This window comes from Quercus lobata, chromosome 11 (genome assembly GCF_001633185.2).
Source record: "Quercus lobata isolate SW786 chromosome 11, ValleyOak3.0 Primary Assembly, whole genome shotgun sequence".
Classification (NCBI taxonomy): domain Eukaryota; kingdom Viridiplantae; phylum Streptophyta; class Magnoliopsida; order Fagales; family Fagaceae; genus Quercus; species Quercus lobata.
This window is the reverse complement of record NC_044914.1, coordinates 42,814,809-42,827,550: the sequence shown is the minus strand read 5'-3', so window position 1 is coordinate 42,827,550 and position 12,742 is coordinate 42,814,809. Positions and strand designations below refer to the sequence as shown.

The following is a 12,742-nucleotide window of genomic DNA, read 5'->3' as shown; positions in this document are numbered from 1 at the left end:
GGGTAATAAAGTGACATCTATTTTGGGCACATATGAGAATTAATAATAATCTACCAACTCAACAATTATGAAATTGTAGTGACCCAAAAAGGGGGGTCTTGCATTCTATGGAATCTCACATCGCCTAGGGAAGCACATGAAAATGTGTTTATAAGGAATGATCTCCCTTCAATGTATAGAAGCTTTTTCCCACACTACTATGTGCTTTGATGGAGAACAAAACCGTGAGGGGCATGGGCCCCAAAGCGGACAATATCTACACAGTTGGAGCGGGGCCGTTATAGATGGTATCAGAGCCATGCCCTAGCCGGAAGTGTGGGTCCCACACGCGAGGACGCATGTGCCCGTAAAGGGGGTGGATTGTAGTGACCCAAAAAGGGGGGTCTTGCATTCTATGGAATCCCACATCGCCTAGGGAAGCACATGAGAATGTGTTTATAAGGAATGACCTCCCTTCAATGTGTAGATGCATTTTCCCTCACTGCTATGTGCTTTGATGGAGAACAAAACCTTGAGGAAAATGGGCCCCAAAGCGGACAATATCTACACAGTTTGGGCGGGACCGTTACAGATGGTATCAAAGCTTAGAATATGATTCTGTAGACACTTGAAAACTAGGTCATGATCCTGTAGACCCTTGAAACTAGGTTATGATCTTGATTTTTTGGTCAGAGCATTTGGTATTTAGGTTATGTTTGATGAGATATTTTAAATAATTTTGGCAATGTTACTTCTTATGTTTAGTAGTAATAATTATTGCACCGTCTATATTTCTTGATTTCCTTGTTAACTAGGTATCATGCCACCCAAAAAGAAGAGAGTAGCTAATTCCAATAGCAAGGAACCTATTGTTAATTTGCCAAGGCCAACCAAAGCAAGGGTTGATACTGAGGCTGAAGTCACTCAAGACATGAGAAATAATGAATGTCCTAGGGTGACACGCACTAATCCTTTGGATGAAGCTACTGCCCGACTGTTGGACAGGTTGGCCCATGTTGCTAATAGAGGCCTTTTCCTCATCGCAACCTAGGGAAGAACAAAACCGTGAGGGGTATGGGCTCCAAAAGCGGACAATATCTACACAGTTGGAGTGGGGCTAGCGCAACCTGGGGAAGAACAAAACCGTGAGGGGTATGAGGCCCCAAAGCGGACAATATGTACACAGGTGGGGTGGGGTTGTTACAGAAATGTAGTGAAAAATATTTTTTATTAGATTACTCTTTAAACCTTGGTTCTCCTCATATGAGAGACTAGGCAATAACGCTAATCTACAAGTCTCTTGACAGTTTGGTTAATATTAAGTTCTTTTGAAAGTTGGAAGTTGAGTTTATATCAAAATACAATTTATTTGTTTACGTATTTTTACAAACTATTTGAGTAATTAAGGATCTGTTTGGATATTGTTTATTACTGAAAACTGAAAACATTGTAACAAAATAATTTTTAAATGTGTGAATAGTGTCGTGGGACCTAGTTTTAAAGCTATATTTGTTGAATTCTGTACTTGCGAATCCCGTGAACAGTGCACGGGACCCACAAAAAAAAAAACGCAGGACGCGCCAAAGCAACGCAGACGCATTGCTATCCAAACCCAGCCTAAATATTTTTTAAAAAAATTCTCTTACGCTATTATGCTATGACTGTTATGGTTTGAAAGTTTGAGACATGTTCTACTTTGTCATCTATAAACAAAAGAAAACTTTTTCATTTAGTATTGTTATAAGGACAAAATTTAGCTACAAAATTGGGTTACAATCTTATTCAATATCATTAACATTACTACAAAGTTTAGTTACAAAATTAGTATTGTTATAATTATATTTCTATTATATCATATAAAAATGACATCTATTATTATATTTAATTGAAATTAATTGATATTAATTGATTTGTACAAATTTTATGTTTTTTTAAAATTATTATCATACTCTAATATGTAATCTTTAATTTATTTACTACAAAAATGATTTAAAATATTCTAAAATTTTAATTATATAAGAGTTTAATGCAATTTGTTAACTTCTTCCAATATCCATACTGTCTTTAGATTGTGAGGACCAAGTTGTCAATAATCTCAACAGTATCTCTCTTCCTTAACACGGAACAAATAATTAACAAACATAAACTAAGATGGGGATGTTTATTACATATCGTGTGTAACAGACTTTTTCCAATTACGATAATTCTATTTAGACTTTGGGGACCCAAAAGCATTCCTCTCAAGAAAAAAAAGTCTCAATTAACAAACGATTTGATAATTAGTAGATGCTCTGCTAATTGGTAGTCGAGTCAATATGTGGAGCCAGATGAAACAGTAAACAAAGCTTGCTTATTAGCTAAGAATCTAGGAGGTGAAGATAAAAACCCCATCAGGTTATAAGTCAAGTCCACGCCGTGTGGAGCCAAAGGTTCAAAGACTTGCACAGTAACTACTCAATCAAAAGTTTATTAAAGAAACACACATTTAGGCCATGAAGCACCATCAAGCTGATAATCTAAGCATTTCCGCAAGCGGATAATCTAAGCATTTCCCTTTTGGCAATTCACTTCTTTTGAGCAATCCTGCATTCCCAACACAATTTGTTAACAAAGAGAGAGAGAGAGAGAGAGAGAGAGGCTATGGCAGACGTACTTCTTTCTGCCCTGATGAGCTCCATGGTGGGTAATTTGAATGCTAGTGCACTTCAAGAATTCGGAGTTGCTTGGGGACTAAGTACTGAGCTCGAAAAACTTGAGAGCACGCTCTCCACCATCCAGGCGGTTCTCCAAGATGCAGAGGAGAAGCAGTGGAGGAGTGAGGCTATCAGGAATTGGCTGCGAAAGCTCAAAGATGGAGCTTATGATGCGGATGATGTTCTAGATGAGTTTGCAACTGAAGCTCTAAGACGAAAAGTAGAGAGAGAAAGGTGTGAAAAGCCAAGTAAGTAGCTTCTTTTCTCTTCGAAATAGACTTATATTTCGCATGAAGATGGCACATAAATTGAAAAATGTGAGGGACAGATTGGAAGCCATTTCCATGGAGAGATCAAAGTTTCATTTGAGAGAGGGAGTTATAAATATGGAAGTTCTTGATATAGAAAGGCGACAAACTAGCTCAATTGTGAATGAAAGTGAGATTTATGGAAGGGGGGGAGAGAAAGAAAAGATAATTGAAGTGTTGCTCACTGATGTGTCTAATCAAGATAATCTTGCCATTTATGCTGTATGGGGTATGGGGGGCCTGGGAAAAACAACACTTGCACAGTTAGTCTACAATGATGCACGGGTGGAGAGGCATTTTGAGATGAGAATTTGGGTTTGTGTATCAGATGATTTCCATATAAGAAGGTTGGTGGGAGCGATCATAGAGTCCATTGATGGAAATGCATGTAGTCTTTCAGAGTTGGATTCACAACAGCAACGCCTACAAGAAAAATTGCGTGGGAGGAGATTTTTACTTGTTTTGGATGATGTCTGGAATGAGTACCATGACAAATGGGATGGCCTAAAAGCTGCACTGAGGTGTGGGGCGAAAGGGAGTATGGTTATAGTGACAACTCGGATTGAAAAAGTTGCACTTATGATGGCCACACTTCCAATACATCACATGGGATGTTTGTCAGAGGCTGATTCTTGGTCCTTGTTCAAGGGACGTGCATTTGGGATGGGAAGGGTAGAGGAGAACTCAGAATTGGAATCAATTGGCAAGGAAATAGTGAAGAAGTGTGGAGGGATACCTCTAGCAATAAAGGCTCTTGGAAGCCTCATGAGCTTAAAAAATAGGAAGAGTGAGTGGTTATTTGTGAAAGAAAGTGAAATTTGGGATTTGCTAGAAGGTGAAAATTCCATCTTACCTGCCCTAAGGTTGAGTTATCACCATTTACCCCCATATTTGAAACAATGTTTTGCTTACTGTTGTGTATTCCCCAAAGATCATACGCTTGAGATGGACACATTGATACAATTGTGGTTGGCTAATGGTTTTATTCCCTCCAAAGGACTATTAAATTTGCATGATGTTGGCCGTGATATCTTCAATGAATTAGTTTGGAGATCATTCTTTCAAGATGTCAAGGAGGATGTTCTTGGTAATATAACATGTAAAATGCATGATCTTATGCATGACCTTGCCCAATTTATTATGATGCTTGAATGCTCTACGGTGGAATCGGGTAAAGAAATGAAAGTTTCAAAAAGGATTCGTCACTTGTCTTTTACCATGAGCTCAGAAGTGATTCCTTGGACTAAGGACATATACAAAGTTCAATCTCTACGCTCATGCATCCAGACAACACCTGATTATAACCGTCAATATAAATCTCTTTTGCCCTTGTTATCGAAGCAAAAGTATCTTCGGGTATGGGATTTTAGATGTGCTATTGAGGAAGTACCAAGGTCCATCATCAATTTAAAACATTTGAGGTATCTCGACATGTCTTATTCTAGAATCAAAATTTTACCTGAATCAACAACTTGCCTTTTGAACCTAGAAGTGCTGAAACTAGATTACTGTTATAATCTTTTAGAGTTACCCAATGGTATGAAGCACATGAAAAGTCTGACATATCTAGGCCTCACTAACTGTTATTTCCTAACTCATATGCCCAAAGAAATGGGACAACTAACTTGTCTCCATTCATTGAGCTTATTCATTGTTGGCAAGGATGATGGTTATCAAATAAATGAGCTGAAAGGACTTAATCTTCGGGGTGCGTTGTGCTTAAAGGATCTTGATAACGTAACAAATTTAATGGATGCCAAAAATGCCAATTTGATTGGGAAAGAAAATCTTCACTCAGTGAGTTTGGTTTGGCGAAGAGAAGACAAGAGCAATATACCAGCAAATGTAGAAGATGTTCTTGACGGTCTCCAACCTCATTCAAATCTGAAAAAGTTGTGCATAAAACAATACGGTGGTTCAAAGTTTCCAACATGGATGGAAGATTTACTTCTTCAAAATCTGGTTGAAATTTCACTAGAATGTTGTGAAAGATGTGAACATCTTCCACCTCTAGGGAAACTATCCTTCCTTAAGGATCTTTTTATAAGTGGCATGGCTGCTGTGAAGTATCTTGGCAATGAGTTCTATGGGGACACTGTTATTTCATTCCCATCATTGGAGAGAATGGATTTATGGGGGATGGCTAATTTGGAGGAGTGGAGAACAGTGCGTGGAAGAGAAATTTTCCCCCGCTTAAGCACATTAGTAATCTGGCACTGCCCAAAGTTAGTTGAATTGCCTTTTATTCCTTCGATTACAAGTTTGGATATGGGAGTAAACAATGCAATGTTAATTAGGTCAGTAATGAATCTCACTTCACTTTCTTCCCTTCTGTTTTTTGGATGCCAGGATTCACCAGTTCTTCCAGATAATCTGTTGCATAATCATAAAATGCTTACATCCTTAGAAATAAATGGACTACGCAATCACAAGTCACTAAGAATTGGGTTGGAAAATCTTTCAGCATTGAAAAGTCTGAATCTTGAGTGTTGCTACGATCTCGAAACTCTTCTTGGAGTCCAAAACCTACGTTCTTTGGAATACCTACATATGCAGGCCTGTAGAAGTCTTATGTTTTTTCCTAAGAACGTTTTGTTGGGCTTATCTTCACTTCGGACCTTGAGTATATGCAATTGTGAGAAATTCTGCACTTCATTGGAGGGAATTCAATATTTAACTACACTTGAAGAATTAAGTTTTAGGGGATGTAATGAGCTAATATCACTACCAGAGAGTGTTCAACATCTAACTGCTCTGCGTTCTTTGATATTTTTAGATTGTAAAGGATTATCTTCTCTGCCAAAACAGATGGGATCCCTCACCTCACTTTCACATTTGATATTTTGGGGCTGCCCTAATCTAATGTCTGTACCAGAGGGGTTGCAGAAACTCACTGCACTCAAGAGTCTGCAAATTAAAGGTTGTCCAAATTTAGAGAGGCGGTGCAAGAAACATAGTGGCGAGGATTGGCGTAAAATTGCTCACATTCCCAACATTCAAATCTATCCTGGGATTCATGGGGGATGCTTCGGAAAACTGAAGTTTTGCTAAATTGGTAAGGTTTGAGAGTAGAGCACAGAACCATTTCACAGCGATAGTATTGGCAAATGTCATGCAGGGAAATCTTTGTCCAAATTAATTCATGAGGTAACTTTTCGCCCCTTTTTTTTTTAAATGTATTTTGTCGTATAAAATACTAATTCATTGCTCTGATGGATCATAATTTCTTGCTGTGTGTGCTTTTATTAGACAAAGCACGTAGTGTTGCCTTGACACATAGAATGCCAAGAAAAAATATAAAGAAAAGAAATATTAAAATATAGAAACAGGGAGAGGTAGTAAATGTTGATGACCATGAAGAAATTGTTGAAGAAAAAATAAATTTGCAAGATGATGAACATAATAATGATAACATTGATTATTTTATATTTTATTTAAGTATATGTAGAAAATTAAAATAGAGTTAAGGCAAGATGTTGAATATGATGAAAAGAAATTATCATTTTGGCTCATATGTTATGGATTATCACTTTTGAGTTTATGAAATTTGAACGTGTATGGTGTGAACATATGTTATATATTATTGCATAAATGATAATTAAATTAGTTATCAGTTGAATATATTTTGAATTTGTAGTTAATTTATCTTTTATATATGTATATTTTTTATTTTTTTAAAATAATTATTAGGTACAATACACAATACAAAAAAAAAAAAAAAAAAAATTAATCCACAATACAATTCAAAATTTGACAACTAATGGGATGGTTGATTAAAAATTGTGGAAAAAATATAGCAGCTACTGGGGTTTGCTTTTGGCTTCTCATACAGCAATTCTATAATAGTCCAAGTCAACCATTAGTCTTTCTGATAGCAAAGTGGTTAAGTTAAGAAACAGAGATGCACTAACATTTCAACATTTTAAATGAATTTATATACGAATTTATATGAAATAGAGATGCGTTAACAATTCTATAATAGTCCCTATTTTATATATGAATTTATTTGAAAATATAGATCTCAATCCATTCCAAATTCTATTAAATTTTAGCAATTTAATCTCAAATTTAATCCACATAGATTTAATGAATCCAAATTTATTTCAAACTCATCTATTTATTTATTTTATTTTGCTTAAAAAGAGATAACTTAACACTACTTTTTATTAAGTGCAATAACATTTTTATCTTAATTAAGGCGAAATGTCTAATAGCATGTTATAATCAACTTTTAAATAATTGTACTCACCCAATAAAATAAAATAAAAAGCTGCAATACTTGTATGTATTTTCTAAATATTAGTTATTTTGCAAGTTTGATGCATATGGTGTTTGAATATTTCGCCAAATTAATAGTTTATTCTAGAATCTCAATGTAAAATCAATGAAAACTCAATTTTTAAAAGTCAAATGCTTCAATTTTCTTGGAATAATACAATTGAATTTAAGAACTAGATTGTGAAACTCTTTACAAAGAGATAAAGACATAAGGAGATGGGATCCATGGAACAGCAAGTTAAAAAGTTGGATTTTGATGCCAACATAATTGGAGGCAGGAAATTATTGTGTTTGATAATTAACCAAACGAGGGAGCTAGGCTTGCTTTGCCAGTTTCATCATCATTACAAGAAGAATGATCAAGCTTGTTTAACTCCACTCCTAACCTAGAGTATTCTCAAGTATTAGGATCCTATCTCCATTTAAAATGAATCAATTTCGTAGTTCATATTAAAAATTTATATGAATTAAATTATTAGAATCCTCTCCATTTCAAATGAACCAATTTCATAGTTCAGATTAAAGAATATAAATTTAAAGGTGTATTAACACAGGCTGGACATGGAAGTAGATCAGATTCTTTGCATGAATGGATGAGAGGGAGAAACCAGCCATGCCAGTAACTCGTTAATTCAAGTCTCTTTGCATGAATGGAGGAGACGGGGCTTAAGCACTAGCTAGAAGGTGTGGGGGGAGGACAATGTCAGTTTGGACCTTGTTTCATCGCAGGAATGCCTAGGACTTTCTACAGGAGGCTCTTGCCTAACTATTTTTCTTCATTTTGTTCATTCTTCTTACAGTCTTCAATGGCGTTCACAGGTTAATAATTTAATTTCACCTTCATCCTTCTTTTCTTATTGGTAAATAATGAATTTTATTGAGACAAAAAAAGAGTACAATTGGGGGCCATACAATCAAGCCCGCAAATTACAATGATCTATCAAATCAAAAATCGAACATAGAGAATAACTTCCCATAACTGACATTCAATCCAACATGGTTCTTTTCTTCTTCTTCTTTTTTGGGGGGGTTTTTTTGGCTCTAAGATATTATGTTGGACAAAATATCTTTTGTCATCATTCAGGCAAAGTTCATGTTAAGTGTCATTAAAAGCCTTGATTATTTTTCCTTTGGTAATCCTAGTCTAATCTACTTCATATTGCATTACTCAAATTTTCAAAAAATCTTTAATCCTAATCTAATCTACTTCATATTACATGTGACAATGGTGAATGTCATATTTACAGGTCCCTGAAGGGCTTGTAGATGAGTCAGGGATTCCATTAAACAAGGGGAATATTTACATTGCAAAGACAAGCCCCCACAGTGTGCTTACAGGCGTTCATAAATCTTTTTGAGGGGACTTCACATTATTTCTGAGATCGCATCCTCAAGAGATGGTCTCTAGTGGTCATATGGTCCTTACTATCATTGGCAGTGACAGGAAAGCTGATTCTTCTGGCAACCAGAGTTGCACCATCTGGGAGTTACTAGGAATCACATTAAATGACATGGTCCAAGAGATACAGAACCCACTTTGCCTCCTCTTTCCCCCTGCAGAAACACATGGTATGTATCATTTATCCTTGTTCTATCACCCTGCCCCTCAAGGCTCAAGATGGCCTGATGTGTGTGATTATGCCAACCATATAACATATTTTGTCTCTAATCTCTATGCAACAGTGTCACAGTGATATTTGGCCCAAAAATTTTCCAAAAATAAAAAAATTAAGATGGCCTTTTTCACTTAATTGTGCATTAACATCAATGAACGGTCATGCTATTTTCTTGCTAAAGGGGCAAGAAAACACAAGTCTGTCTAATGAAAAATATAACTTTGTAATTTTTTTAAAGTTTTATGGTTATCACTTTGTGTTTCTCATAGTAAATAATATTAATCCAGGGAAATATAGAAGAGGCAAAATTGGACAGGTTCAATCTGCCGTATTATGCCCCTACTGCAGAAGAAGTTACGGATGTGTTTCAAACAGAATGGTTCCTTTAACATTCGTGAATTTGAAACGTTTGAAGTGGACCGGGATTGTAACATGGATGAAAGTAACAAATGCTTTAGGTATGATAAACCCACTAGAGGCAAGTGCGAGGCAATGAGCATAAGGGTAGTTGTGGAATTCATTCTGGCATTTTATTTTGGAGGAGAGATCAAGGATGATTTGTTTGAAATATTTTCCAAGAACGTAGAAGAGTACTTGGAGGTTGAGGATGGGAAGTACACAAATATGATTATTTCCATGACTAAGGGATGAATATTTCTAAGCTCTTCCCAGAAGAATGTTATACTGTCAAAAAGTGGGGATTAGATCCTACATCATATTTCAAGTAGTTCAACAAGTCCATTCAAACAATCAGGTTTTGCAAGCTGATATAATTAAATTCAGGGGAAATCAAATTATCTGAATATAATTGTTTTAGTATTTTTCATTTTTCTTCTTACATGTGCAATAATAGAGGAGCAATATTCTTTTTCGTACTATTTTCCCTATTATTAAGAACTTTAAAAACCTTCCCCTGCATGTTTCAGCTTGTAAGTTTCAGATTTTTGTCACATTTCTTGAGAATTTTGTAAACCAGTTAAGTAAATTCTCTATTTTTGTCAACTCCAATATATGTTGAATTGAAGTCACAAAATCTGAAGATCTGTGTCATTAGAGGTTAGCAATGTTTATTGGCTTTTGAAATATTGGGGCCTCAGTCTGATAAATAGTAATCATCATTGAAGCAGGTGTCATAGATATCAAATCTTAACGTATTTATAAAACAAATAAAGAAAGAAAGGTGGAATGGAGACAATAAGTGAACTCAACATAAGCTTCTTTTATACCATCAAAAATTGTCATTTGTCCCAACAAGCTTTAGTTAGCAGAAAAAATGTTATTGTAACATTGAACCATTATTCTAACAAGCTCTGTCATCCTAGTGTTGTCTTGCTGTATTGTCACTGTTATAGGCTGAGTATTGATGCAGGTTGGCTTGGGATTGCTTCTTTGCCCATTTGAATCCAATGTTGACATTGTCCAGACAGCAAGGTAAACTATAATTTCAATGATTTTTGTTCTCTTTAGCTGTGGGAGCTCACAAGAATTCTGAATTTCTGTTCAAGCCAACTGTCTTTTTTTTCTTCTTCATGCTATTCTCTTTGTAGTGGTAATGTAGTACTAGTGCCTTCCAAATTAATGGGTATTCAGAGACAACCACCTTATTTAGCAACCAAAATATTTTAAGACTTAAAATACAGTTGTTTTCTCTCCCCAAAGATTGTTTACTTATCATATACATTGATAATAATCTATAAACTATTTATTCTGGCTAATTCAAAGGGCCATTGGGCCTAACAAAATAATTGAACTCTGGTTTATCTTGATGATCGCAACCATGCGTTTGAATTGTAGTGTTGGCAGCATAACTGCCAGCTCTTGAACTAACTGAGATAAAAATCCACCAACAAACGCATCCCCTGCCTCAAAATTCAACAGTTGGTCAAATAAACGATCAGAAGCTAGGGCTATTTTGCACATACAAAAGTTGATAGGGTAAAATGTTTTAAAAAAAATTAGCATATCAACTTTTATACTATTTCACATGATGTGGCAACTGCATTAGATCTAGATTCAAACAAATAAAGAAAGTAGAAAGAAATCAAGACCAAACCCGTCCCTTGGTAATTAACAATGTTATACTAATTTAACTTCAGAGTTTAAAATGAAATTTACCCCAAATTTTATTTAATTGATTCTTATCACTTTAGTGGGAAAAGAGGCTAAAAAGCTTACAAGATGTTTTATTTAATTATTTTCCCAAAATCTCCCATTCTCAAAAGAAAGGCAGCATTAGTATATTTTCTCCATCTCTTCCTTTTGGCTCTCTGTCTTGCTCTTTGAAGGTGGCACAGTGTTGTTTGCCAAGTGCATGGACACTCCCTTAGTGGAGCTAGCATAATTGGCTCATCTTGCACTACTCTCCCTATAAAACTGGACAGCCCCTACACTCCTCACTCCACACATGATATGGGGTCTTAACTCTTAACTCTTCACCATAGTTGACTTAACCCCATTTTCCCTTTCCCCTTTAAGCCACTATAGAGTTTTAGACTCTCTCAGCCACGCACTTTTCCTAATTTCTCAAAGGCCAGGCCAAGCTAAGCCTAGCCAAGCCACCAAATATAATATTTCCATCAAATTGCTGAAAGTTTCATCAAATTGCTGGAAGTTTCATCAATTTGACTAAATTAGTTTTTCCTATTATCCAAACTAAAACAAATCTGAAGTGTACCTCCTGTTTAGCAACACAGCAATTAAAAGTTTCAATCCATAAGCAAATTGGACCTTAGGGATGTCCTGAACCTGCTATAAAGCCCTGCCATTAAACCTTGCATTGACAAGAATTCTTCTTCCTCAACCACCATACTTATTTCACTCTTAATTGTTATTGAATTAACATTGCAATATCATTTTAGCACAATGCTGCTTACTAGACTCTAGGCAACTTTGAGCAATTAGCCTCAAAGCGGGACAAATATCATTTATTAACCTCAAAACACCTGCTGAGTCTAATAGCATGGACTTTTAACTTGTAAGTAAAAAGAGCATTGAAGTAAAACTGGGAAGTATGAAAATGACCTTGATTAGGATAATTGCTCATAATTTGTTAACACTTTGCCTTTGGTAGAGACTAAAGTTGCTATTTGCATGCCCCTCACCCTCGAGTAAAACTCTAAAAAGGGCACCTGCAATATATATATTTTACCTTTGAGCTATGGTGCGCAGCCAAAACCATCTTTAGCTGTGCACGCTGAGAAGCCAAATTTTTTGGCTTTGGCTCCACGAATGCAGCTTCATTTTTGTAACTGGTGGTGCTAAAATTAGCAATATGGCTTTTTAGCACCACTAATACTAATGCTCTTATGTATGGCAAAACAAGCTTGAGTGAAGTGCTTGCTAATTTGTTTTTACAGTCAGAAAAACGTGTAAATGGGTCCAAGACTCCAAGATGCATATATAGGCAACTATTTCTGTCTTTTGATTGTTGTTTTATTCATTCCTTTGTTGGTTCTCTTAACTTTTCACTCCAAGACCCCAATAATGATATTCATAATGGGAAATTTGTATTTCTAAGTTGTTTTTTTGCTACTTTTGTTCATGCTCCGGCTCATAGATAATAGAAATTGCAAAGTTACTATCACATAAGTTTTTTTTTTTTTTTTTGAGAAATATCACATAAGTTAATGTACGAGCATGATACTTTGTTAACGTCCCATTAAAATTAAGTTTTTTCACGTAAAATATGGTAAATGTGTGTTAGTGAAGACTGAAGACTAAAAGATGTCTATGCAACGCATTCATCAAAGTGTTTGATATAAAAATATTCCTCCTGGGCAGGGATGGACTCAAGATTTTAAGCTAGTGAGGGCCGAAGTAAAAAAAAAAAAAAAAACTCCAAATAGGCATCCATATAGTATTGAAAAAT

At 35.5% G+C, this 12,742-nt stretch overlaps 2 protein-coding genes across 2 annotated transcripts; both read left to right on the top strand.

The window, feature by feature from the left end:
• Nucleotides 1–2,936: 2,936 nt before the first annotated feature.
• On the top strand, nt 2,937–10,297 carry LOC115967368 (putative disease resistance protein RGA4). The gene is made up of 3 exons (XM_031086449.1): nt 2,937–6,127; nt 8,506–8,827; nt 10,244–10,297. Exon 1 carries the CDS (start codon nt 2,963–2,965, stop codon nt 6,029–6,031), a length of 3,069 nt encoding a protein of 1,022 aa, XP_030942309.1. The 5' UTR covers nt 2,937–2,962; the 3' UTR covers nt 6,032–6,127; nt 8,506–8,827; nt 10,244–10,297.
• Nucleotides 8,656–9,525, top strand: LOC115966925. The gene is made up of 2 exons (XM_031086053.1): nt 8,656–8,827; nt 9,290–9,525. The coding sequence occupies exons 1-2, from the start codon at nt 8,656–8,658 to the stop codon at nt 9,523–9,525; spliced, it is 408 nt and encodes a 135-aa protein (XP_030941913.1).
• Nucleotides 10,298–12,742: the final 2,445 nt, after the last annotated feature.